This window comes from Pholcus phalangioides, unplaced genomic scaffold (assembly GCF_987345545.1).
Source record: "Pholcus phalangioides strain wild (caught in Gottingen) unplaced genomic scaffold, Ppha-v1.0 ptg000008l_1, whole genome shotgun sequence".
In the NCBI taxonomy this organism is placed as follows: domain Eukaryota; kingdom Metazoa; phylum Arthropoda; class Arachnida; order Araneae; family Pholcidae; genus Pholcus; species Pholcus phalangioides.
The window spans coordinates 8,855,806-8,883,158 of record NW_028301601.1 but is presented as its reverse complement, the minus strand read 5'-3'; the positions used below and the strand labels follow the sequence as shown (position 1 = coordinate 8,883,158).

Sequence of the window (27,353 nt, the reverse complement as noted above, 5' to 3'; positions counted from 1 at the left end):
CAGTTCCAGGGGATGGCTCAAGCGTTTTGCGTTACTTTTGTCCCACTTTTTTGGGATGAAAGTAGAGAAAGTACCTTTTATATATTCCTAATCAGAATAGTATGGCTTTAAAATTTGGTATTTACCTTATTAAAAAAATGAACTTGATTCCTTGCACAAATAAAGGTGTGGCAACAGCAAAACACGTGTGTTCAACAAGATGATGAAAACAGCACTGCTGCAACCTAGCGGTGAATATTAGACCTCTGTTGAATGTGAGAGTTTGCTTAAGGTCTGGAGGAATCGCCGGCTACTACGCGAACCTGGAGCAATTAGCTTGTGTTGCATGCATATTTCAACCATTTGTTCGTTTTGAGACAAAGCAACAGGGCAAAAGTAGCCCGTGTTTACGTTATTTCGTTTGATTATTACAACAGGGGTTTTAGAATAATCCATACGAAATAAAACGTAGATTTTATTTTTTATTCAGTCCCATCAAAGATAAGTTATAAATAAATGCGACGTGAATTAAAGAGAAATAAAATGTCACGCAATTAATTCAAATGAATTTTCAATAATAAAACACATTTTCTCAAAGTTATCATTAAAATTTTTGCTGCTCTGTTCCTATGAATAAATTTCATATAATGACACCACACGTAATAGCGGAGTCACAGTGAGACGACATCTAATAAAAACCACATCATTCAACTCAACAATAAAAAGAAGATATTTTTATTCCCATTTGCCCTTCCCTACACTTGTTCGCCTTATTCTCGTCATAAACCTAGAAGAGCACGGAGTATAAGAAATTACCAGCGACGGGTGGTTCCACAAGGTTGAACTGCTTCACGAATTTCTTGAGATCGAATCCTATTCGGAGGTTATCGATGAAAGTGCTGACCGGGCCGATTTCCAAGACGCTGGTTTGTTCGTAGTAAAGGATCACGCTCATGCGAGTCACTGCAACGAGTTCAAAAATGTATGAACATACAGTTATAGTAGGTATGTGTCAAACAATCATTTTTCATCGTGATTACAAATTTCCAATATACAGTTTCTATAATCGTAAGAGAGAGAGTACAGGCTGATTATAATTAAAATTCCTATTATATATATAAGTCCGAAACGCAGTACTCTCCCGTGACGTGACGTGATTATCACGTTAAACATGTTATGAATTCTCATTCGTTGAAATTATGCGACGTGGAATTCGCACGTCACAGATAGTACGAGGCGCCCATACGCAAAGAACCTGCTTAACGGAAAAATTAATACGGATTCCACGTACACTGCTGGCCACCCAAATTGCAACACCAAGAAAGACAAGAGATATCGCAACAATATTTATTTTGTAGATAACATGTTGACCAAGCATCAAATGATTAAATTTATAGACTTCTGTGAAGTGTGGTTCCTGCCAAAATCAGTAGCCAGAGTAGCCGCCATTGTTGGAGATCACCGCTGCCACACGCCTCGGCATTGATTCAAAGAAACTTTGGATGTGTTCTTGGGGTACAGCAGACCAAGCAGCTTCCACGCGTTGCCAAAGTTGATCTGGTGTGGCAGCTGGGGATGTAATCTGGGTCAATCGTTGAGCAACCATGGACCACATGTTTTCTATCGGCGAAAGATACGGAGAGCGAGCTGGCCAGGGAAGCAATTCAATCTGGCGATTGACGAAGAACCTTTGGACAATGCGTGCCACGTGTGGTCGCGCATTATCCTGTTGAAATATGGCTGTGGGCAAGCCCTGAAGGTAAGGAAGGACCACTGGCTCCAACACCTCGGAGATGTAGCGCTGGCTTTTTAAAGTACCGGCAATGCGTACTAGAGGAGTGCGAGAGTGATATCCAATACCGCCCCATACCATAATACCCGGTGCAGGACCAGTGTGGCGGTGCATAACGCAGCTGTTCAGCATCCTCTCTCCACGGTGTCTACAGACTCGAATCCGACCATCGTGGTGTTGCAGACAGAAGCGTGACTCGTCAGTAAAGACAATTTCATTCCATTGTGCCGTCCACATCCTTCTTTCATCGCACCATTGGCGGCGGAGACGTCTGTGGTTCTGCGTCAAGGGTAGACGAAGCAATGGACGTCTTGCGGACAGACCACTCTGCTGTAAACGGCGTCGAATGGTACGCGCAGACACTGGATGATGCGGTACAGACTGAATGTGCTGTGCTATGGTTCGTGATGTGGCTGAGCGATCCGTCACTGCCATACGCACAATACGCCTGTCATCACGTGAAGTGGTGCACTGAGGTGGATGCGATCGAACACGTCGGTCCGTCGTACCCTCCTGCATCCAACGATCACATATCCGCATTACAGTTGTTTGGTTTCGTCCAACACGACTACCGATTTCCCTGAAAGATAATCCACAATCTCGGTAGGCCACTATCCTTCCTCTGTCGAACTCGGATACTTGATCAAAAGATGATCGCTGTTTTCTACGAGGCATAATTGATCGTTTTTTTGAAAAAACCACAAGAAAAACACAATTGCCGTACTTCAAATCGTCGAAATCTCCAAGCCTTAAATAGCGCTTTGAAGTGGCGCCACAGGCGCACGTGATGTGCGTTTGCGCTGAAATTCTAATCATTTGCATATCTCACCTCCGCTAATGCATCTTGTAAATTTCATATTATTTGCATGCTTCCTTCAGGGTGTTGCATTTACGGTGGCCAGCAGTGTACTTGTCTACTTGACGACCTCACAACTGAAAGACGTGTGTAAACGGCTCCTAAAATCTGTATACATTTTGAAACGACTTCTAAACTACTTGACGAGAGTGAACAGGCTTTTAGATCATGAATGATTTTTCTAGTTGAAGAGCGCTTTCATAACTAAACTTTTGGTCAAAAATATAATGAAGAGAATTGATCAATCAGACAATGTCGATAATATGCACTACAAATTTACTCTAAAACCGATTTAATAAATAGAAAATAGTTCATTCTTGGATGTTGGGGACCCCGCTAAAGACAGGGAGCTACACAAAAGGCTCTAACTAATAGCTGACGGATAGTCCTCAGACTACAATTCTGTAAAACTATAAATTATTATGACTAAATTATCCAGTGGACAGTAATATTTTGTTTGTAAGCCAAAATGTCTATCCAGTGTAACAAAATAATCTAATGTTATTTGATGCGGATACTCACATAGTACGCTTGGTAGTGATGGCGACACGTAAGCTACCACAGTGCGACCGTCACTGATCCTATTGCCGGGGATGTTGACGACGAGCCATTCCAGGAACTGACTGTTATTCAGACTTCCAGTCAACACGTTAGGTCCTAAGCGCAAAATCGTATATCATCATGTAAAAATAATTTCATAGAAATTTATTTGACAAAAATAAAGGAATTTACATTTAAGTACCCACCAATCATGATAAGGGTATAGTTGGCGGATTTATTCGCTGATGCGAATGACACCGTTGGCGACAATACTGATTGGTACGTGGGAACCTTCGTTCCATAGTCAACATCTTTTTCGCCATAAGTCACCTATTCGAAAACATACTTATTAATTTTCTAGAAAAGAATCATATCGAATATCAAAGTACTTAACAGTAATATCAACTACTTCCCTGCAAGACGTACACTGATTATTTTGTGAATTAAGCAAAGTAAATTTCGTTGCTCACCAAATCACGTGAAGAGATCAAACTATTTACAGGTTGGATACTCCTGACAGCCCAATATTTACTCACATGGTTCCTTGTGAAAACGAATACAGGAGAGTGTTTTCCCATTTTAGGATCAGACGAATATTAAAGGAGTTAATAACGTTTTGAAATTTTGTAGCGTGTCAGTTTTGTAACTGTCAGTTACACTCTACAAAACCAACGAAAGTAAATTTCTCTGTCAGCAGCGTGATGTGATGTTATAACCTTGTTATTACACGGTACTCTCGTTCGCTATATTGGCATATTTATAACCAGATTTGTAGACCGTCAACCAAAAGATCTATTTGAAAAAATTTGCTTTCCCAAAATCCACATTTTTTTTTGCCAAAATGTTTTTTTTTTTCATTCGCTGTAAGTCAATTTTTTTGAAGAAAAGAAACTAGTTTCTATAGCTTTATGGCTCTCTTGTTAGCTGCAAGGTTAAACCTTTGTATTACCTTAAAAACGCCAAAGTTATGCGTTTTGGTGCACGTTCGGTGAATATGGCGGAATTCAAAACCGAAGTCGTCAATTTTAATGCGCCATGATTCCATAATTACGGGTCGAATCAAAAAAACTGAAAACACTTTTCCTCGCAAGTTTTCCACAAGGAATCTGGGTATAATTATTGGGCGGTCGATCCATCTCGTATTCACCCTGTATACATATCTTGAATAACTATATTATGATCACGTGACTAAGGCTTTGGGAAATGGCATAAACGTCGACATATTTTATGTTGATTTTTAGAAGGCGAAAGATCGGGTCCAGCATGGTAAAGTCTTGAAGCGTTTTAACATGAGATTGGGGGCAACGTGTTGAATTTTATAAAATCTTAGTAGTGAGATAAGTCACGGCGGGTTATGGTGAACGATGAATTTTCCGATTGGACAGGTGTTAAAAATGAAGTCCCTGAAGAATGTTTACCTGCTCTCATTCTTTTTTCGATAAATTCGATCAGGGGGTTAGGTATCGACGGGATTGTTAGCAAATTCGCAAATGACGTGAAGCTAATGGTGGTAGTCGGGAATCAAAGCTATAGGTAGTAGTGCCAGACAACAACTTAAACAGGATTGCAGCATGGGCAAATGAATGAGCATGTATTTTAGCGTTGATAAGTGCATTAATGCAACAAACAGCAGGATCGTGATTGGATTGAGTACTTTTAGCAAAATCTGTGTAATTCTAAAGATGCCTGACAGAAAAATGTTGAACCAGTGTGTGCTACCAGCACTGATTTATGGAACTGAGACATGCACACTCACAAGCAAGACGATACAAAAGCTACATACAACACAAAGCATGGGCCGAGATACGGGGGGGGGGGGAGCGTCAAAGGTGGAGTCGACTGATCTAATGTATATATGTATTGAAATCATCATCATCGTGCCCCTCCCAGTATTAATGGCAGTGCCCCCGAGACTTCCAAGTCTATCTCCGCCGATGACACAAAGGAACAGGGAAAGATGTATGTAATTAGGCATCTCAAGAAGAGACAGAAAACGAATCACTTGGATAAGGAACCAAACAAAGGTATATGATATCATGAAAAAATTTAAACGTTTAAAATGGAAATGGACTGGACAAATTACAAGAAGACGGGACAAGAGATGGACCACAAGCATACTGTGTTAGTAATTTTGTAAATTAGTAATTTAGTAATTTATAAAAAATTTTGACTCGGTTAACGAGCGATTGTTCGCATTACGAGCTAAAACTTTGCGCTCTTTTAAATTTATTTTCACGTTATCACAACGGAGCTGATGGTTTTTTTGCTTTCACCAACACACGTGTTATGAAATTTAGGGTAATAATCTCCCCTTCGGTCTCCGGTAAGCGTGCCTCATTCGGAAAATTAACACACGTGCGATGTGAATATTTATGATACGAAACTAGATGTAACATAGCAGCGATGCGTATGTGCACCTGAAGGGTTTTTTTTTTTTAAATTCTGCTGGTGGAAAAAAATTGTGGGGGCGATTGTATTATTTATACGTGATTTTAAGGGGGCTAGAGCTCATGAACAGGAGCCACTACTTGTGGAGGAGGTTTTGTGGACCATGGATTGAAGGGGTGCATGAGGATGGCATTCAAGAACTATTGGTGAAAAATGTCTAGAAGTTGACGGTAGATGAAGTTATGGATCTCTTTTACACGCACCAGCAAGAGTTTATGGACGGTATCTTGTCTAAGGAAGAGAGAAGTAAGGAGGAGTCCCTTACATAAAATGAGATTATAGAGATATGGGAATCTGTGCAAAACTCTATAGAAAAGAACCACCCAAATAAAGCTGTAGCAATGTGCAATCTCTCCAACGAACACTGCAATTTACCATTTCCCTGAAATCCTAAAAAAGAGGCAAAAGCAAGTGTCATTGGATGAGGCTCTTTTTGAAAGTCACGCGAAAAGAATGTTTGCAAACAACGGTGAGTCGTTTTTTTTTTGTTTATGATACTAATACTAAAGTTATCACACTTCATGGAAATAACGTTAGCACAAAGTGTAATAGTTATTGTAATACAAAACACGAACCCTGATTTACGTGCAAGAACTCAAAAGTACACGTGCGTGGGCGAAAGCAAAAAACTTCAGCTCCGTTGTGATGACAAGAAAATAAATAAAAAAAAGCGCAAAATTTTTGCTCGTAATGCGAACACCCCCCTTATGTATAACATCATCCTAAACGATAGTCCTTTTCTCTCTGTCGTCGTTTAGAGCAAGTTAATTTGTAAACATCCTATTGTACGTTTATTGATGGTGTTGTTTGTATTACATATGTTTTATTTCATTATGTATAATGTCTTTATGTTAATGTCTTTAATTATTGATTGAATGCCGTTTTGTTCATTCATTTTTATGTGAATGACTAATTGTGGAACGAATTATCCATGTTTCCATTATTTCCTATAGGGAAGTTTGATTCGCATAACGAGTTATTCGGATAACAAGCACGTTGGCGGAACGAATTAAGCTCGTTAATCGAAGTTCCACTGTATGTATGGTTAAAGTTTCATTTTTTATCTATGAAAACTGAAAACAAATTAATTACGTGAACTGGAAAGAGAAAGCAAAAAATATATGAACATTGAAAATTTCAAAAAAAAATTTATCGAAAAATTCAAAAATTAAAAGTTCAAAACAGAATTTAAAAATGAAAAAAGTTATAGCTTATCTCCAGGGCTCGTATCAGGGGGGAAACACCCTTACATTGGCTTAACACAGAACGTTTCTGAGAGCATTTCTTGGATCCATAGCCTAAATAGATGCTCGATCCCCCTACACTACATATTACAGCTGCCTATGGCGCTATATATACGGGGTGATTATAAAAAAACTATCCCGACATATGGGCCCCTAACTATTATACCATTCACAGACACTGAATGAAATTTTGGCATAAGGTATTTTGAGGTATGCGCTCAAGAATGATATGGAAAACAACAGTGTCACTCTAACAGTTACGGTTACAGTGAGAAAATATCAAATGGCAACGCCAAGTTTTTTGTATTGGAATGCGATCTCCATACTGAAAAACACTAAATAGCGTTGGAATGGCACCTGTAGCACGAAAATCCCCGGAGCTAGGCAAGTAAAAAGTAAAAAGGACTTTGCCGTGCACCAGAGCATTAATGTTCGTTTCATTCGTCACACCGTTTCTTCGGCTGATAAGTTTCCCAGCCTGATTAGTCCTCCACAAGGTCATGTGGAAAACACAATAAAATGCTTTATTTTATGCTGCTTCTCTGTCCTTATTGGTTGTCTTCACTTTTAGCCTATCTACCGCCGCTGATTTTCATGCTACAGTTGCCGTTCGAACGCTATTTAGGGTTTTTCACAATGGAGATCACATTCCAATACAAAAAACTTGGTGTTGCCATTTGATATTTTCGAAATTTTCTCACTGTAACCGTAACTGTTAGAGTGGCACTGTTGTTTTCCATACCATTCTTGAGCGCATACATCAAAATACCTTATGCCAAAATTTCATTCAGTTTCTGTGAATGGTATGATAGTTAGGGGCCCATATGTAGGGATAGTTTTTTTATAATCACCCTGTATATACACTGATGAAATAAATTAAGAGAATTTGCATATTTTATCGAATTTCATGAAAAGAACTGAACTGAATGTAAAACCACTGCTTCTAGACAAAAATGCAAATCTTGTACGTGAAATACGTAAGCGTACACGTGTGTGTAGGCGGAGCCAGTAGAGAAACAGGCTTTATAAGCGCGCGTAAGTTAAGACGCATTTCGTTCGCTAGCACACCTCGGCGAATTTCTTGGTGTTATTTTGCAGCAATCGGTTAATTTCAAATTGTAACAGTAAAAATGAGTAACCACCAACGTTTAGATGATGGAATGAGGTGGCGAATTGTGGGGAGGCTAGAAGCAGGCCAATCTCAAGTCCAGATTTGTAGAGAGTTCAATTTAACGCCCAGCGTCGTGTGTAACTTATGGAAACAGTTCCAGGATACCGGATCCATCGAGAGAAAGCCTGGGCAAGGTCGTCCAAGAGCCACGACGGCCAGAGAAGATCGCCATTTGTCGATTATAGCGAGGCGTAACAGGAGTGCTACAGCTTCTCAGCTCTCTCGTGACTTGTATGCAGCCACAGGAACCCGTGTATCAAGTGTGACTATTTCCAAAAGACTTCGTGAGAGAGGGTTGTTTGCAAGAAGACCTGCTGTTTGCGTCCAGCTCACTTCTACGGACAGGAGAATCCATTTATCATGGTGCAGAGAGCATAGATATTGGAGTATGGATCAATGGGAGACCGTTGTCTTCACTGATGAGTCCCGGTTCAGCCTAAGCACCGATTCTCGCCGTGCGTTCATATGGAGCGAACCAGGGACCCGCTACCTACCCTCCAATGTCCGCGAAATCGACCATTATGGCAGAGGAGGTTTAATGGTCTGGGCAGGCATCACGTTGGATGGCCGCACACCTCTCCATGTCTTTGAAAGAGGCACTGTGACTGGTGTGAGGTCTTGGAGCCCTATGTTCGCCTTTTCAGGGGTGCAGTTGGCCCTGAGTTCATTTTAGTGGACGATAACGCGAGGCCACATAGAGCTCTTCTGCTCGACGATTTTCTAGAGAGTGAGGATATTCGCCGGATGGATTGGCCAGCCAGATCTCCAGACCTTAACCCTATAGAGCATGTCTGGGACGCTCTGGGGAGGGCAATTGCAACTCGCAATCCTCCTCCGGGAACCATCCAGGGAATGAAAACAGCGTTGCTGAATGAGTGGGAACAATTGCCACAGCAAATGATAAACTGCCTTATTTCAAGTATGAAATCACGCTGCGAGACCTGTATATCTGTAGGAGGGGACCATACCCCTTATTAACCCATCTATTAACCCATTTTTTTTGTTAATTCTGCAACCGCTGTTTCATACCTTCCTACTCCAACGAGTGTTACGCACGATCATGCGTGTGTATTACAATTATTGAATGGTTATTTGTTTTGTATCAATGTATGTACATATCAAATTTCATTAAAATCGGTACAGTAGTTCTAGAGATAATTGACCAAGCCTGCAAATTCTCTTAATTTCTTACACCGGTGTATAATGGTGATATGCCGGGTTGAGTATTTCGGTTACAGTTGACATCAATATTTTGTAATTGGTGTAATTTTTTTCCAGCCATTCTGGTTGGGCGATTTCCCTGTTGCGACCCTTGTATTCGTATTAATTAACAAATGTCAAAAATGTCACATATTTAACTACGGACATTAAAGCAACGCCTCCTTGACGTACTAAAATACAATATTTTAAAAGTCAGAAAGACATGAAAAAAATCCAGTCAGTGGCAACTCATTGTGGAAAATGATTCCTTAAAATGCTTTGACATTGAAAAAGAAGAATAAAATTCGAAAAATAAATTGATGTGTGATCACAAATTGGCAAAATCATTTAATGCTAAAAACAAAGTACAGGTCGTACATGATGCACCTATTAATAATCTAGCTCCAGCTCTAGTTTCACTCGGATATAGGTAAGAAGCGAAATATCTTTTCTCGAAATGTGCGGCAATATACAGGGTTTCCTAAAAGTACTATTTTTAATTCTTCTTATAACTCACCCACCGTTCATCGTATAGTGAGCGTTAACACCCCCTGGGGGCGATGGAATGTTCCGGCGGGGGGGGGGGGGTCGGTAGAAGCTACGGGTTTAGCATATGATCCTATGGGTTAGATTGCGATGGGAGGAAAAAAAAAGTTCTGAAGAAGGAAGCGATGGGACAAAAAAGGTTGGAAAACTTTATTGTAGACGTATGGTTCTAATTTAAAAAGAAAATGCTGAAAATGCGTTCGAAAATCACTCTGAACCAGTTTTCAGGGTGAAAATATGTGTCATAAAATAAGAAATCTAAACATTTATACTGTTCCCCCGTTTTCCAACTTCTAATTAAACAGTTGTTGCCCTGTCTCTCCTGAGGCTAATGAAATAAATTCCACTTTCCTAAGTGCAATATTTGCTGATATATTTCCGTTCAAAAATCGGAGAAAAAATATGAAAGTGAAGCATATAAAATAACGGACAACGCTGCTTTTTCTCGTTCATGCTGTTCTTTCCCAATAATTCTCCAATTTTTTAATTCAAATATCTCATTGAATATGACATTTATAAACGTGAATTTTTTCTCTTGGCCTCAGGAGAAACAGGGCAACAACTTTTCAATTGGAAGTTAGAGGACAGGGACACCGTTTAAAGATTTAGATTTTTTTGTCTTTTATAACACTGTATTTTCAGTCCTGAAATCGGTACAGGGAGATAGTTGAACATATTTTGAGCATTTTTCAATTAGAACCCTACCTCTACGACGAACGGATGATGGGATAAAAGCCCAATGAGGACGTACATGACATCCTGTATAGCAAGTGCGTACGTACGACACACGGAATCGCGGATATCCTATACCAGACAAAATTAAAGTTAATCATAATGACATTCGAATTGGCTGAATTACCGCACGAATATTTGAATATGACTCAAAATGTATCAATTTAATGAAATTTGAGTGACTACTAACGAAGAGAAATATTGTATCTCATACCTCGAGCTGGGAAGTCGGAGCTTCGTCAATGACTGCCGGAACGATCTTGGCTGCACGGAAAGCTTCGTCGCTCCCCAGGTGATTGGCAAAACACGAGGCGATCAGAGCAGCGAGAGCTGGAACCAACAATACAAACGATTTCATGGTTGATCCGCACTGTGTGCATGCCCCGTTCAGAAATCATTTCCTTTTATACACGATTTTTTCCGCGTGTTTTACTCATTCAACATCGAAATCATTCGTAAGATTGACGTTTGAAATGTCATCTGTCAAGTTCAAGAAATGTGTGGCACGCGTTTCCAGAAAAATGACATTTGACGAATTTCCTGATTCGTATTCGCTACGACTTCTTTTTATATTAAATATAAATTTTGCCACGCTTATTCCTAATTAAGTATCTAAATCCCTCCGACAATATGCTTTTGACACATGACAACCTTCAATTTCGAAAAAAAGACATTTCATGGATTTTCCGATTCATATTCGTGCTACAAAACTTGATGTCAGAGACATCTGCCTTAGTGATATCCCAGCGTATCCGTAGTACGACTCTGGATAATAAATGAATTTGCTATTTCTGCTTAAAAAAACAATTTGTGGGTGTATTGATTTGGAAAACAATTACTAGTTATATATAGCCCCCCCCCCCCACCCCATACATTGTTTGAATTTGATTGGAAGTCGAAACTGTTAGCTTGCGAAGAACCTGGCATAATAAGCCTCGATATATCCAAGGTCGGGGAAGAAAAGGCTGAATCAAATACCATGTAAATATTTCAGATACGAACGCGTGATGGTTTATTTTTGCCCTAACTGAAAATGAAAAAGAGTTCATTTTGGCTACATAGGACCAGTATACACACATGCTGCTAATAGCACGAAAGCACGCTAATTTCGAGCATATGCTAACAATAACAATTGATTATTAACCTATATTCGGAATAAGCAACCTTATTGAAGAGCACGCTACTGAATGGCACGACGGTCTATTTTTCCATGCTTGAAAGCATGCGGTTAAAACGGAAGAATCTGAAAAAGTCTGAACAAGCGCACGCAGGTTGTACTACGTATTGCTTTTGTTATTGCTTTGTAATAATAGCTCAATGAGACGACAAAAAATTTTAAATTTATTATTATTTTTAATAGGAAAATTGGGGGCTTAAGGAGTGTCGACTGTACAATAAAAATTGCTCAATGATTTGGCTCATTTTTGCATAGGATTAGATCGGAAAATGTCGTGCACATAATTTTTTGGTAAAATTTCAAGAGCTAGAGCATAGCTCCTCACCCTTAAAAAACATTATTTCATGTTAATCAATAGACACGCAAAATTTTCCCAATAAAAAAACTAATTTCGGAAAATTTTTTTTATTTAATAATCGGAAATTTCTCGCATTTATTGCTAAAATAATTTTCGAATAAAAAATTGTGCGATTGTTATCAAAAATATTTTTCAAATCAAAAGCTCGGAATTCTAAACTAACGACACATTTTTACGTTCAAATTTAATGACGAGGCCAATTATTAAAGTGATGTACTTGGTAAAAAAATCTAGAGCTCAAGTGCTCAGTAAAATTATTTTTTTTTAGGTTCGCAACACAAACTTTATTCAATCAAATTCATTCAAAAACACAATACAATGCAATGTATAATGCGATATATCTAAATACATGCAAGTGAGTATATGAGATGTGAAGGGGTGAGTTGTTTCGCTACGATAGATGTAAATTATCGAGAAATCACGAAAATGTATCGAAAACCAAATTTTCGTATTCATTCAAGAAAAACTGGCGCATTTCGCATTTACTATCACATACATTTCTTAAATACGAAACATTACGTATCCCTATTCATCAAATATTGAGCGCGGCAAACGCACAAAACAAAACATTCATTCATCGAAAATATGCTTATCAAAGCAAGCCTCTGGCTGTGCTAGCTATTGTATACTCTCCATGAGCAAGCTACCTAGTAGCAAATAAGCAAGCTTTTCTATTAGCATGTGTATCACGAGCCTTCCACTTTGTCTACTACAATTAGCCCATGGTTTCTTGCGTGCACCGTGCAAATATGACCCTCATCTGTGTGACCCATCCACAGGTTCTACTCCTCATTGCTGAAAATAACTGAAAAACATTTGGGTAACTATGGTAAACACTTGCGAGCCCACTGTGATCTATGTGTTTTGTGCTCAAGCTGAGACCTAAGCACAAAAGCTGGTTTTCTTATAATTTTTCAAAATACTACCTGTTTGTCGCATGCATGTGTACGAACAGTATCCATTCACACAAAGTCCCGACGAGTCCAGAAGAGCTTTTAAATTGCGGCCCAGTCGACCATTACGTAGATGCCATTCTCTTTGGATTCTTCTGTCATTTCTTTCATCTGTAGCGCGTGGTGTTCCTGATCGGTGTTGGACACTATGCAGGGTTCATAACAAACAAGGCGTATGACATTTTATTGACGAACCATCGATCCTAGAGACATACTTCCAATTAGAAAAAGTTGCCAAATAACGTGTAGTACTCAGATATGTCACTCATGTTTAAAGAGATTGTACACTTATTAAAATAAAAAATTTAAATTTTCATACAGTCCTCGTGAGCCCAAAAAACCCAAATTAGAAAGTTGTTGCCCTACCTCTCCCGATTCTAACAAAACAAAAGTTCCATGTTTCTAAGTGGAATATTTACAGAGATATTCCAATTAAAAAAACTGAGGAAAGTCGGGGGAAAGACAACATTAAATGCAAGTAAAACGGTTTAATGAGGGCTTTCAACGTTAACCTTGGAGTTTAGTGAGTTGTAATTTTGTTAACCCTTTAGTTTCGGGTATATTTGAGAATGCTGGGCGAATACATGGTCAAAAAAAAAAACCCGTTTTACAATTTTTTTTTCAAAGTACACGTTTTCGTGTCATTTCAATACAAAATACTATTGCACAATTTTTTTTTTTTAATCTAGAGATTATAGATTCCCTGTTGGTGGCTTTTTTTTTTTTCAAGATATAACTTGTTTAGAAATTTATAAAATCGCATCAAATCGAGAAAATTGGAAACAATTTTGGTGAAACAATGGTTTGCTAAACAATATTTTATTTGAGGATGATGTCACTATCCGTTATTCATACAAAGGCTTTTACCAGCTGGCTGATGCGAAGATATATTTTGGAAAAAGAAGAAATTCAACTGTCCCTGCGGGGAATCGAACCCACGCCCTTTCACTTTCCGGGTGAACGCACTAGACTACAGACCAACGAATATCTCAATCTTTCGTGTGTACTGAACGGGACTGTACATGGACAGTCAGACTTAAGTCGGGCCAAATCTCACAATTGTTGACAATGCCACCAGATGGTGACTTATCCGAGGATGATGCCACTCTCCGCTATCCATACGAAGGTTTTTAACAGCTGGCTAATGCGAACATATATTTTGGAAGGAGAGAAAATTCAACTCTCCTCTGCTTGGAATCGAACCCACGTTCTAGAGTTAGGTCCGACCATGTACGTTCTCGTTCAGTGCACACGAGTTCTAACGAAAGATCGAGCTATTCGTTTCCTCTGTAGTCCATTGCGTTCACCCGGAAAGTGAAAGGACGTGGGTTCGATACCCGCAGGGGGCAGTTGAATTTTTTCTCTCTTTCGAAAATATATCCTCGCATCAGCCAGCTGCTAAAAGCCTTGTAAAGATTTTATTTGTTTATAGATAGCATTAAAATCAATGCAAATTGGATATTTTACTCAAAATTAACCATTTCAGCCGTTTTAGAAAATGCTCAATAATTAATCAAATTCATGTGCTGATGTATTGTTTCAATGAAAAATATGCTAACAGCACCAATTTACATCCGTATTTGTAGACACGAGAATATCGCGCGTCAGATGCGAGACTTCTAGGTTGTCCAAGTCGGTTCGGGCATGACTAGATTCACCTCGCCTCACGTCTATCTTTTAGTGGTCGTAAGATATGTCAAAACGTGGGAACACACAATCCTTCCCACTCCACCCTAACCCGATTTTCAGTTCTTCCAAACTGTGCGCATCCCCCATCTACCATCTCTAAAGGAAGCGTTCTGCAATTCCAGTAGCGTCACGGGGGCGGTAGGAAAAGGTAACAAACTGCCTTTGTCCGACACAAACAACGAAATGGTTCAGGCAACCGTTTTTACGGTAAAACGAAAGCTTACGTCGTTTCCGTTTCACTTTTTCTGACGTGGATATGAAATTTCACTACCCCACCGCTAAAGAATTTTCACTTCAAAAAAATAAAAGTCAATACTTTTTTATAGGGAGTGCACCATGAAGGGTTCGAACAGAAAATTGATAGACGAATAAAACAAATAGTATGGACAACCATGGGCTTCACACATTTTACACTTTGGTCTTCTCAGTGAAAATACTGATAAAGGGGATGGAAACACTTATGTACACTATTGACGAACGCACGGAAATTTCCACACAGTGCAGGGTACACAGAACGTAGATTCGTTAACTTGAAAGAACATCTTAGGCATATAGTCTCTAGCCATTCTTATTATTACAGAAGGAACTTTAAAACACATATTTCTAGTAAATGTCAATTTTATTTATTTGTATATACAATTTGATCATAAGTACTATTAAGTAAATGTAAGTGTGACGTGAATTAAACAGCAATAAAATTCTCACGTGTTTGATTTAAGTTTACTTCAATTAACATGAAATTTTGATTTCTCTACTCCACTTTTTATAGAACTATCATATAATTTTTTTTTAGTATTCCACCTCGATGCATGAATAAATGACTTATTGATGGCGATAGCATTCGATATATTCTCAGTCCGTTTGTTCAGGGTGTTGAAACGTAAGTTTACCCTGCAATGTCTACCGTGTACCGCAAAAGTTTAGACACTTAACCACTTCACGTACGAGATTTTAACAAGAAATTTGGATTATCTCTATGTGACGAATCGGCGATAAATCTGGTAACCTTGTCCTGACCTAACCGCACGTTAGAAAACGAAAGAAGTGGGCAAGACAAAACATATATAGAAAGAAAAATTATAATAGATAAGACCATTTTTTTAGTCTTCTTTCACCCTTCCCCCACCTGTTCGCTTTCCCTCTTACATGTATAGAAAGATACAGTAGAGCCTCGAAAATCCAATCCCGGAAAGCTCGATTTTCCGGATAATTGGGGGCACGGAAATTTTTCGAATTTCCTTTTTGAAACCCTCTTTTGTGGTTTTTTCCCCCTCCAAGAATCACCTTTTTTTCCAGTAGTACTGTGTAGTACGCGTATGTATTTTACAGTAATTTTAGTTTGAAAGGGACTAGGCTTATAAATGGCGTAGTAAAATATCAGACTCCCATGAAAGGAATGAAACCATTTCAAATGGTTTGAATGGGGAGGAGGGTCGCACAGAACGGGGGCAAGTTTTATCGCTTTCTTCATAATGGTGAACAATGACATCGTCGTCCTAATTCCTTAGGTAAAATCATTGTAGAGCAATTGAAAGCTATCAGTGTCTCGGCGTCATTCATCATCAATTCCATTCCCAAACTCTTCTCAGACTCAATCATTCTCTCATTTTTGCACCTTTTTCATATTCTTCATTTTTTGAAACACATCTATATCTTATTCAAGAAAAAAAATGCAGTAAATAATCTATTACTACTTCTTTCTTGCCTTTTTTTTAAGTAGCAGTAGTTTGTTTACAAAAAAACAACAATATTTAAAGAATTTTTTATTGTTTTTCGGATAATTGGAGCTTTTCAATAACCTGAGGTCGCCTCAGTCCCATTTACCCAGAGGCGTCTTTAATAGCGGGCGTACCGGGCACACTCCCGGGGCCCCGAAAAACCCAAGCTTTACACTTTTTTCCAATTTTAGTGGCCCAATATTTCCTTTTGCACCCTGGGCCTCAACCGACTTTAATACGCCGCTGCATCTACCTTTGATTATGGAGGTTCTACTGTATGTGAGGAAGAAAAATCAAAAGTGGAAGTGGGGAAAGAAAAGGCAAGGGATACTATAAAGCTTCCCGATGGTGAAGAAAGAGAGAGAGAGAGAGAGAGAGGAAAGAATACACAGAGAGAGCTTGTTCGAATTTATTCCACTGGTTATGCTAAAGGAGTGAAACTCGTGATTACAAGAGTTTAGTGACTGTGGAGAATTTCCGCTATCGATCGTCAGAATATGCAAATTCGCCACAAATGATGTCACCACTGTTCAGTACTGTATTTATGTTCTCCACGTGATAGCATCACGTGTTTGGGATGCCACGAGCTACGGAGAACAGTTCTGAAGAAGTAAACCTTATATGGAAGTTGAAATAGGAAAAGAACGACTGTTTAAATAGGAAATTGTAGCTATCTTCAAACATTTTAAAAGGTCTATCTGCCAATTATTATCTGGAATTGTTATGGTTATGTGGCAATGGAATATGTTATTATCATTTTTTTTTCATACCGAGCACAACTCAGGTCTATCGTCATGGGCAATTTACGACCTAGCGAGTTGTGCCGGAATTGTAAGTGTATGTACCTAACAGTCTGAGTGCGTATCTAGTGTTGTGTATGATTTTTCAGTGCTGCCATCTATATCTCGGAAGTGAAGTGAGTGATGCGTAGTGACTGAATATTTGTACTGTTTGTAGGCCTGTTGCTCTCTGTGGCGAGACTTTTTAACGGGGGGGGGGGGATCGGCTCGCATTTGTGCCTCGAAGTTGGGAACCACAGTGGAATATGTTATGTGGCAAATGAGATAAATTCGGTTATTTATGCATAATCGCCGAGCACTTTGGTGAGTTTGAAAAATTTCCTTAATTACTTACTTTTACCGGTGATTATGCATACTACCCAAGTGTCACGTCGTTGGTAAACATGGTGAATCGTACAATTTGGTCTACTGTACATGATAATTCACACATGCATTGTATCATTGCATCGGGATACGATACAATTTGTTATCATTATATCGAGGTCCGACTATATTCTTTACTCGTACTAGACTCGTTTGGAAACTTTTCATATTTATCAATTTCACCAATTACACTAGCTTATTATGCATAATCACAGATAAACGTGATAAATTTCAAGCATTTATCAAATTTACCAACGACACTTGGTTGCTATGCATAATCACCGGTAAAAGTGAAAATGTTTTCAGTATTTGTTAAATTTACCAACTCCGCTCCTGGGTATTATGCAAATTCATCGGTAAAAGTCATACATTTATCAAACTTAAATCAGACGGTTAGTGAGTATACGTAATAACCAGTTATGCATACTATATTGTGTTATGTATATTAATCGATTTTTACCACATTTTTACCGTAACATATACAGTGCCAAACATCGATCACAAGGACCACGCATAACAGACAAAAGGGATGACAGAAGAATCCAAATACTGGCATATCTATGCAAAGGATTACTGCACAGCAGTTTCTTAACGTCAATGGATAACATTCGCAGACGTATACGAGGAATAGCTACGATGGAATTTCGAAAATATATGATAAAAAGCCTCTCCACACAAAGATTACAGTTGGCTCACAAGTGTGTACCACATAGGCCAAAATGGTATTCAATTATTTGCCGCAATGAGAAGAAGTGGATGCTTCAGAGAGATAAAAGTGATACTTGCTCTATTTACGTGAGGAATCAAAGACTAATTGTAGTCATGGAGAAAGTGGTAGTTCACTGATGGTTTCGGATGCATTCTGCTGCAATGGGCAGGCATCAATAGCCTCTCTTGAAGGTCACCGAAATGCTTAGCATTACATACAGATACTAGAGGGTAATTAACATACTCTTTGACTTACATACTATTTTGAACTTGTAGACGATTCCCCAATGGGAATTTCAGCAAGACAATGCATCTATGCACACGGTAAGTCATAGTAGTGATGATCGTACACACGGCAGGTAGTACAAAAGCCTGAGTTGATGCAAAAACTATTTTACTCTTTTAGTGACCATCCTGAGATATCTCGTTGAACTTTATATGCTTTATTTCAGCCACCCCGAAATAGCTCGTCTTCTAAAAACGCGTTGAAGATGACATAAAACATGTAAAACATGTTTGTCATTCTTCCCCCCCCCCCCAATCAATTAATTGCCAGTGGGGGGAGTCCTCCCCACCATTTGCCCAACCCACACGGGTAAAGAAAGGCCTTACATCCCGGAGGTGATGACCCGTTTCGTCTTTTCCCGATTCATCCTTAGGTCAAAATAGTCCCGTTTCATCCGATCTCTTCTTTCCCCTCCCACTTCCCTGGATTACTCTCAATCAAGATAAAACACCCCGTGGTTTCACACTGAGAAGAAAGGCCAGTGATTGACGTACCAGCAAAATGTCTGAAACTATTCATATTTGACCATATTACACAGGAATGTCCCGTATCTGTAGTGATATTCCCGTGTTTTTGGTCGTTCTCACTTTTTCTTATATACTTTTCCAGTTTCTTTTTCAACGAAGAATATTTGAATGGGCAATCTCTACTGAAATTATGAATGAAGATAATTTTCATCACTTGTAAATTATGATAATTACGTATAAATATAAATATTCATCTAAACAATATTTGTTGTGTTCTAAGTTTTTTTGCTTCCCCCCCCCCTCCTTCCCCCGTGGACTACATTGCTATTTCCAACAAATTCTTCATTACCCTCTAATTAATAATTTATGACACTTTATATCATATTTAATTTAGACATTTTCGTTCTAAGGTTAAACATATCTCAACCAGAAAAATGCGGGAAATTGCGATCCGTAATACGAGACACAATTGTAACAACAAGACTGCAATTCACGACGAATTTCCTAATTATTGCTGAAACTCCCGAACGACAGAACTGCTACAAATAGCAATTAAAAAATAATAATGTAATATTTTAGTAGATATATTTCAATAGAATATATTTCAACATGACTTCATTATATACCCAACATATTTCAATGAGAGTAAGAACGAACGAAAACACGGGAATATCACTAAAAATACGGGACATTCCTGTGTAATATGGTCAAATATGAATTGTTTCAGGCACTTTGCTGGTATGTCAATCACTGGCCTTTCTTCTCAGTGTGAAACCACGGGTTGTTTTATCTTGATTGACAGTAATCCAGGGAAGTGGGAGAGGAAAGAAGAGATCGGATGAAACGGCACTATTTTGACCTAAGGATGAATCGGGAAAAGACGAAACGGTACCTAGCCCATCCCGGAAGAGACAAGGCCCGGGTCTTGTCTGGTCTGACAGTGGGCGGATTCGGCTTCGTTCAAGGTCAGCTAAGAGATGAAGGGAGAAAGAAATGTATGCTCAGTATAAATAATACAAAAAGAGAAAAAAAAAATTTATCTTCTTAGAAAAAGCTACAAAACACGTAATGGCAGGAAAAATTATTTTTAAAATACGTGGCAATTTGGGAAGGTTACGCAATTTCAAATGTTAGCTAATAATGTAGACCAGTAAAATTTTTAAAAACCGTTTAAAGGCTTTAAATATTGATTGGCCGGCACATATTCCTGATCTAAACCCTATTGTGAGTGTTTTGGGCATTGTGTGGATAAGTTATAGAGAAATAATCGACAGTTTTCTTAAAAAATATTTTCTGTTTATAATATTATCTATTTTCGGTTTCGGTTTATCGGAATGAAGTGCGATTGGCGTTTGAAGATTCCCATCCCCTCCGTACGGTGGCGCCGCCAACTTGGAAACTGTAATATAAAATTTTGTGGAGTATTCTTTTACCTCGAAGTTTCGACCGTAAAAATAAATAGTGAGGCGATCACAAGAAGAAATAGATAAAGAATTGTTGGATTTTATGCTCAATAAGAAAACTCTGATCTGGTTAGCGTGTATCTCTGCTTATAAATACATGTAAAATTGCTGTTCTGTGAATAAATATGCGACGTCTTGAAGATTGCTTCATCCTCTGCTTATTTCAAGGACTTATCCGGAATTATCCGGAACACAAGATTACATTTCTTCGATGGGAACCTCCATTAATGAACTTGTTAACAAAAATGAACATCGGAACAGATTTTAAATAGTTTTTATTTTCCTGCAAAACTAGATGTCGTCTAAGCTTTTACTTCGATTTGTTTGCATGCTATATTTGTTTGTTTTATCATTATGTTGTCAGCAATGCATCATATTGCAGTGCACCACAAGGCATTGATGCATAAACATACGCAATGCACCACAATCAGCAATTCTCCATATTGCAGTGCACCACAATCAGCAATCTTCCATATTGCAGTGCACCAAAATAAGCAATACTTCGCAATAAGCGGTAGGCACAGTTTTTTAATAAGCAATACGGTGCACCACAATACGCAATACGTACTGCATTATAATAAACAATAAAGCACGCGATACAATACAACACAACAATACCCAACACTCACTACAATAAGCAATGCAGCTCAATACGCAATATACCACTATACATCGCATTAAGCACCACAATATACCATAACCACTGAAATACGATAAGAAAGCGATGCACTATAATCAGCGATGCACAATTATTTGCAGTGCAACACAATAAGCCATACAGCCCAATACGCAATGCAACACAATACGTAATAAGCACTGTATTGCAATGAGAAATACAGCACGCGATTCACTATAATGCATAATGCATAACAATACGCAGCGCACTACAATCAGCAATGTACCACAGTGAGCGATACAGCCCGATACGCAATACGCACTGCATTATAATAAGCAATACAGCACGCGATGCACCACAATACGCAATACGTGATGCATCACACATTACAACCAATGCACCATAATAAGCAACTATATAATACGCACTGCACTATATAATACGCAATGCACTATAATACGTAATGCACTATATAATACGCAATGCACCACTATTTACAGTGCACCGCAATACAGCATAAAACGTAATGCACCGCAATACGCTATGTATCTCAAAAAGCGAAACAAGCACCATAATATACTCAAAAAAACAAAAGCACTACATTACTGCATTACTATAAGCAATATGGCACGTGATGCACTGAAATACGTAATGCATGAAAATGAGCAATTAACTAATATTTACAGTGCACCAAAATATTCATTCAATTGCCAGTTTCCCACTCTGATTTCGATGAGTAATGCACTGCCATCATGAATACAGCATAATACTCGATGCACAGCAATACATATGTTATACACAGCAATAAACACACGCGATACACAATAGGTAATGCACAACTATATGCGGTGAATTTCAACACGCAAAGCAACATCATCGGCTATAAAGCACTATACTACCACTATATGCAGTGCACCACAATGAATAATGCAGCACAAAACGCAACAGAACACCATCGGCAATGCAGCACAATACGTAATACAGTTCAATACGCGATGCTTTGCAATAGGCAAAGCACCATAATACGCAATACACCATAATACGCAATACACCACAATACATAGTACTAAGCACTGCATTACGTTAAAAAAAAAACACTAATACACTACACACACTTATCACGCAATAACCAATGCAGCACCGAAATACAGTACAATACGCGATGTGTCGCAATAAGCAAAACACCATAATATGCAATTAATGACATGCTTATACTAATAAGTATAAGCACTGTACTACAATAAGCAATAAAGCACTCCGCACACTACAGCACGTGATGCTGGTAAAAGATCAGATTTGTTTAATTACATTTGTTACAGACAACCAACTGTTTGCAGTGACGTCTAACGAGTCTTTATATACTAAGGAATTATCATAGGCTGAGAGAAGTATATTGGGCTTTCACTACGTTGTAGGCAGTGGTAAAAAGTCGATTTGTTTACTTACATTTGTTACAGACAACAAACTGTTCGCAGTGACATCTAACGAGTCTTTATATGCCAAGAAGTTGACATAAGCTTAGAGAAATGTATCGGACTTCTACTACGTTTTAGGCATTGGTGGAATGTTGATTTGTTTACTTATATTTGTTACAGACAACAAACTTAACCAGTTCGTCCTTGTCAGAAAACTTTCCTGACACAGGGGTACAACAAAAAAAGGCGACTTGACCGCAGCGAAAATTGCTACCGCAGGGAGTCCCCCATCACTAGCGGCTAAAAATCCGACATTCCCTGGTGAACTTGGCCAATCACAGAGGAGCGGGAGTGAGTTACTCTCGAACCGGTCGTTACTTCGTGTAAAATACTTCGGAAACTGTCGTGACTTCGGAAACTGTTCGGAACTTAGAATGCGCAAGCGCGTTCTCCGTAATTTTGTAATATTCTGCGCTCTTTTCTTTTTTTCTGGCTCTCATCTTTATTTTTTTCCATCAATATTATCTACATAGTTCTCTTTTTTTCATCAATTTCCTGCATTAAATACATTTTCCTGTTACTATTTTTTCTACATTACGTATATTTTTTTTATTTTTCCTACATTAAAAGTATATTTTTCTGTAATTTTTCCTACATTGTGCATTTTCCTGTAATTACTTTTCTTACATTACATGTACCTTTCTGTTCTTATTTTTCTTTCATATTAAGTACATTTTCTTGTAATTATATTTTCTAAAGTAAGTATATGTACTTTCCTGCAAAGAAGGATAAAAAATCTGAAAATCCTCTCCTTGAGAAAATTCTACGTACACCTATGCTTTCCTGTAATTAACTATATGTTTAATTGCTGACAACCCCTTTTAAATATGAATCAATAGAATTAAAGAAATCTTTGGGATGAAATAAAATAGAATTTACAATGTCTAAGTCTCTTCGCGCATGCCGTTTCCATGATTTATTCAATGTGGGAATAAAAAAGGAACCAAAAACAAAATAAAGCTGTCTAAATTCATTAACATTTTGCGAGCACTTTCAAAGTGGTTTACTACAATTTCCGCTTGTATCGCTGAACTTTTGTGACAAGCTTATGACTTTTGAATTTAGAAAACTAATATCATTTCCACAACCCTTAAAGTTTTTCTTGACTCGGTACTATGGATACAACACATCCTCAGACCGATATTTTGGGATTAGCTCATGATTAGTGGTAAGTTATTAAAAGTTGTTTTAGCCCCACTGTTTGGGATGGTCAGCTCAAGTTGGTTTTTCAATTTTAAGGTGCAAATCTAAGCCAAACTCCCATTTAACCCTTTAAGTGGTTTTTGAAATTTTCCTGATCAGCATTTGAAATTGCAAAACCTTGCCATTATGTGTGTGGCTTTCTATGAAGAGAACCCTTTTTGTATTATTTATATATTGAGCATATATTTCTCTTTTTTTTCTCGCTTCTTCTTCTTATCTAACCTAGAACAATAGCTAACTCTGCCCACTAACAGTTGATTGGTTGGAGGGGAATGGGAAACATTTTATTATAAAAACAGTTTCACTGCATTTTAATAGAAGACAAAATATTTCGGGGTGACAGAAATAAAGCAGATCAGGTTTGACAAGATATCTCAGGATTGCCACTGAAAGGGTGAAAAAGGTCTCTTTGGGCAGAGCAACACAGTCTATAATATTAAAAATTTAATTCATGATCATGTTTATTTTTAATATTGTAGAATCCTGTCTGCAATGTCTTATTGATGGCCTTATCCGCTCGGCTGTTAGAATAATTGTTTATTCTACAGTTTATATCTGTTTATCTACTGTATATATATGTTTATCTTCAATGTTATAGAATGTCTGATCTCATATTGATTTTGATGGTCTGATCCTCTCTGCTATATCAGGAAATTGCTTATTCTATAATGTATAAAAATTCAAAACACCACGTACATCTGCACAGTATTACAGAATACTATGAAAAATAGCATTTTCAATCTATGAAAATACAAGCAGCAATTAAAAAAAATTTTAAATTTCAAAATATATAAAATCATGTTTATTTCTAATTGCCTTTGGGACTATGACATAGTGTGTGCAACTTTGTTTATTTATGTGAAACGTCATTCAATAACATATGGCTTAATAAAAAATTTTATGTTCAAAAATTTTTTCCCTCTCACTGTGTATAATTTGTACATTTCTATTATTCTCACAACCGTTCAAATATTACGTAAGCACCAATAGGGAAAAATAGGGTTTTATATTTGCTTTTAATAGCAAGGAAGGGAAGGATTGGAATGAAGATTATCTAAGCATTTGGATGAGAACATATTGGCATGGCTTTATTCAAATCGGGTTTGAAGAAAATTGAATATATCAGTTTATCGAGGATATATAACTACAGTACCTTGGCTAACAATTTTTTTTTTCATAGTTTTTCTGCCTTGGCTAACGGATGTGATTAATGAACATTTTCTTTGATCCAAATGCAATCAATGACATAAATCAGCTGCATCATGAGATGAATTTAAGCTAATAATTGTCAGAATGTCACTTGAGCATTGATTTACTCACATCCCCTTTTGTGTAATCTGTTCTCCAGATGTACCAAAACACAAATGGATGGGGGACACCTACACACTCGACTGTGTTAACACTGGCTTAAGCAGAATAAAGCTGGTGTTTGTGTGCATAGTTTAAAATAAAAAGATATGTATCTTATATTCCTATAAATTCTCATTTATAGCTCTCAAAGCTATTCATTTTAGCGTTTGGTCAGTTTTTATCGTCTTTATAACATTCCTTGGTATTCTAAAAAACAAACTTGGTATTTTAAATTTTAAGCCATAACTGGAATAAATCAAACAATATTCCATAGAAACTTATGGGAAATTGTGTTTCAACAAACAAAAGTGATTCTGGAGCGAATTTCCTCATACTTTAGTACTGTATCCTCATTCAGAACTGCAACTAGATACTTTGTCACCCAGGGCAAGCTGGAATTTTGGTGCCCCTTGCATGTAGAGGAAGCAGTTAAAGAGTGAATTTGGCGCCCCTTCTGGTTCAGCACCCAGGACACCAGACCCGCCTGTCTTCCCCCCAGTTCCAGCCCTGTCCTCATTTCCAACTAAATCTAATACAGTATCTCATACTACTAAAGACATAATTATCAAAAATTTCCTGTCAATTGAGCATTCATCGCACTGATATAGATTTTTAATAGAATCATTTTTCATCCTTTTAATCAAAGCATTGATATGTGATTTGGAAAATGATGCATCAGTACTTGGACCAGATTTTGACCGCATTTGACATTTTAATGAAATGAAACTCACAGGGCACTTAGATATGCTACACATATTAGTAAACAGCTCAGCAAACCATGCATTGAAGATTATTGTTTAGATCAGTGGTTCTCAACCTGGGGCCTCATGGCCCCCTTGCAGTCCTGGGATATTCTAGGGGGGCCACGGGAGAAAATCAAAAGAAAGGTGATACATGACAGGTGGTGAAGGAAGTCATAGAGAGCTGTGAAGAGAAAAGCTTTAAAAGTGAAACATAGTTGAAAAATATTACTACTTTCAGAATCCATCAGATTCGTCCATAGAAGTGGGCGTCTTAACCCTTGGGTCTATGTGGGCATGACCCGGATCTTCATGTCTATAATGGAGGGAGGGGGACTGCACTATATGGGATCTGCTACTATGATTTTCATATGTAAGATGTTATTTAAAGCTAAGTATGGAGGGCCGCCAGAACAACGGTTGATGTGTTGGTAGGGTCGATTTATCGTGCATGTTCGTTGAATCGTCCTGTATTTCACACAGACCGTTTTTCACAATATAATTTGACTCCTGGGAGAGATGATAATCCACCATTTGAATCTGTGCCTAGCCAGGATTCCAGAGATTGATCTGATTTATTAAAATTTCATTCATAATAAAAAATAGAGTATCTCACTCTTGGATGAGAGTATGGGGGCCCTGGATAGGACAGGAGGCCACGAGAAAAAAGTGTGATCCATGAGCTGAAAAAGGTTAAGAAACACTGGTTTAGATGAAAGGGGTTTTGAAACCAACTTGATCGATGCTCTTCTGGGCATTCAAAATGTACATGCACTATTAAGGAATCAAAAAGTTATTTTTTTAGTTTTGCTGGCAAAAGATGTTAGTAAAATATTATAAAGCACAATGGCAATTGATGGTTGTTTTGTTGACTGGTAGAGGTGCTCACCTCAGCAGTGCAATGTCCTGAAATCCCGATCTATTCCACTAGGTTGCTTCAGATCAACAAGAGAAGTAAAGAGGGGGGGGGGAGGGCTTACACAGGACCTACCTTTAAAGGGGGGGGGGGTACAGGGTAAAATATTTCCTCTCATCACAAGTTTTCAAAAAACATTTTAAATTTACAGAAATTAATGAAAACAGTACAGATATTTTTATACGATATTTCATTAAAATTATTTGAATTTAAATTTTTAAATTCAATTTTTATCTCTTGGACGTCACCCATTATACAATATATCATTATATCCCCCACCCGCGTATCTCTCGAGAATGGGGAGGGCAGCCGAAGCCCCCTTGGTTAATAACGGTACTAATCTAGAAGGTTTTGGTCCAGTTTACTTGATTTTGCTAACAAGTGGGGTTGGGGAGGGGTAAAATCCCATAAAATTTTGCTTAAGTAATACTTGAACGGTCTATAGTTACGGCCCAACCACTTCCTTCTGGAACTATTTTAACTTTTCTCCGGCTCGGAAGGTTTCAATCTGTTGTTTACACTTCTCTTACAGTGTTTACGCCGCTAAATTTACGGTTCTAGAG

The 27,353-nt window shown here is 38.0% G+C and overlaps 1 protein-coding gene across 1 annotated transcript; it reads right to left on the bottom strand.

Annotated features, from left to right (window-relative positions):
• Positions 1-691: 691 nt before the first annotated feature.
• Positions 692-10,867, bottom strand: LOC149083611 (26 kDa secreted antigen-like). Its single transcript, XM_089235397.1, has 4 exons — positions 10,723-10,867; positions 3,374-3,497; positions 3,150-3,284; positions 692-942 (listed from the first exon to the last, which is right to left on the bottom strand). Exons 1-4 carry the CDS (start codon positions 10,864-10,866, stop codon positions 767-769), a joined length of 579 nt encoding a protein of 192 aa, XP_089091523.1. The 5' UTR covers position 10,867; the 3' UTR covers positions 692-766.
• Between the last annotated feature and the right edge of the window lie 16,486 nt (positions 10,868-27,353).

Coding starts and splice junctions, on each gene's coding strand:
- LOC149083611 (XM_089235397.1), bottom strand. CDS start 10,866: ATGAAATCGTTTGTATTGTTGGTTCCAGCTCTCGCTGCTCTGATCGCC. Junction 3,498..10,722: donor CTCCGACTTCCCAGCTCGAG/GTATGAGATACA, acceptor GTTTTCGAATAG/GTGACTTATGGCGAAAAAGA. Junction 943..3,149: donor ATCACTACCAAGCGTACTAT/GTGAGTATCCGC, acceptor AACTCGTTGCAG/TGACTCGCATGAGCGTGATC.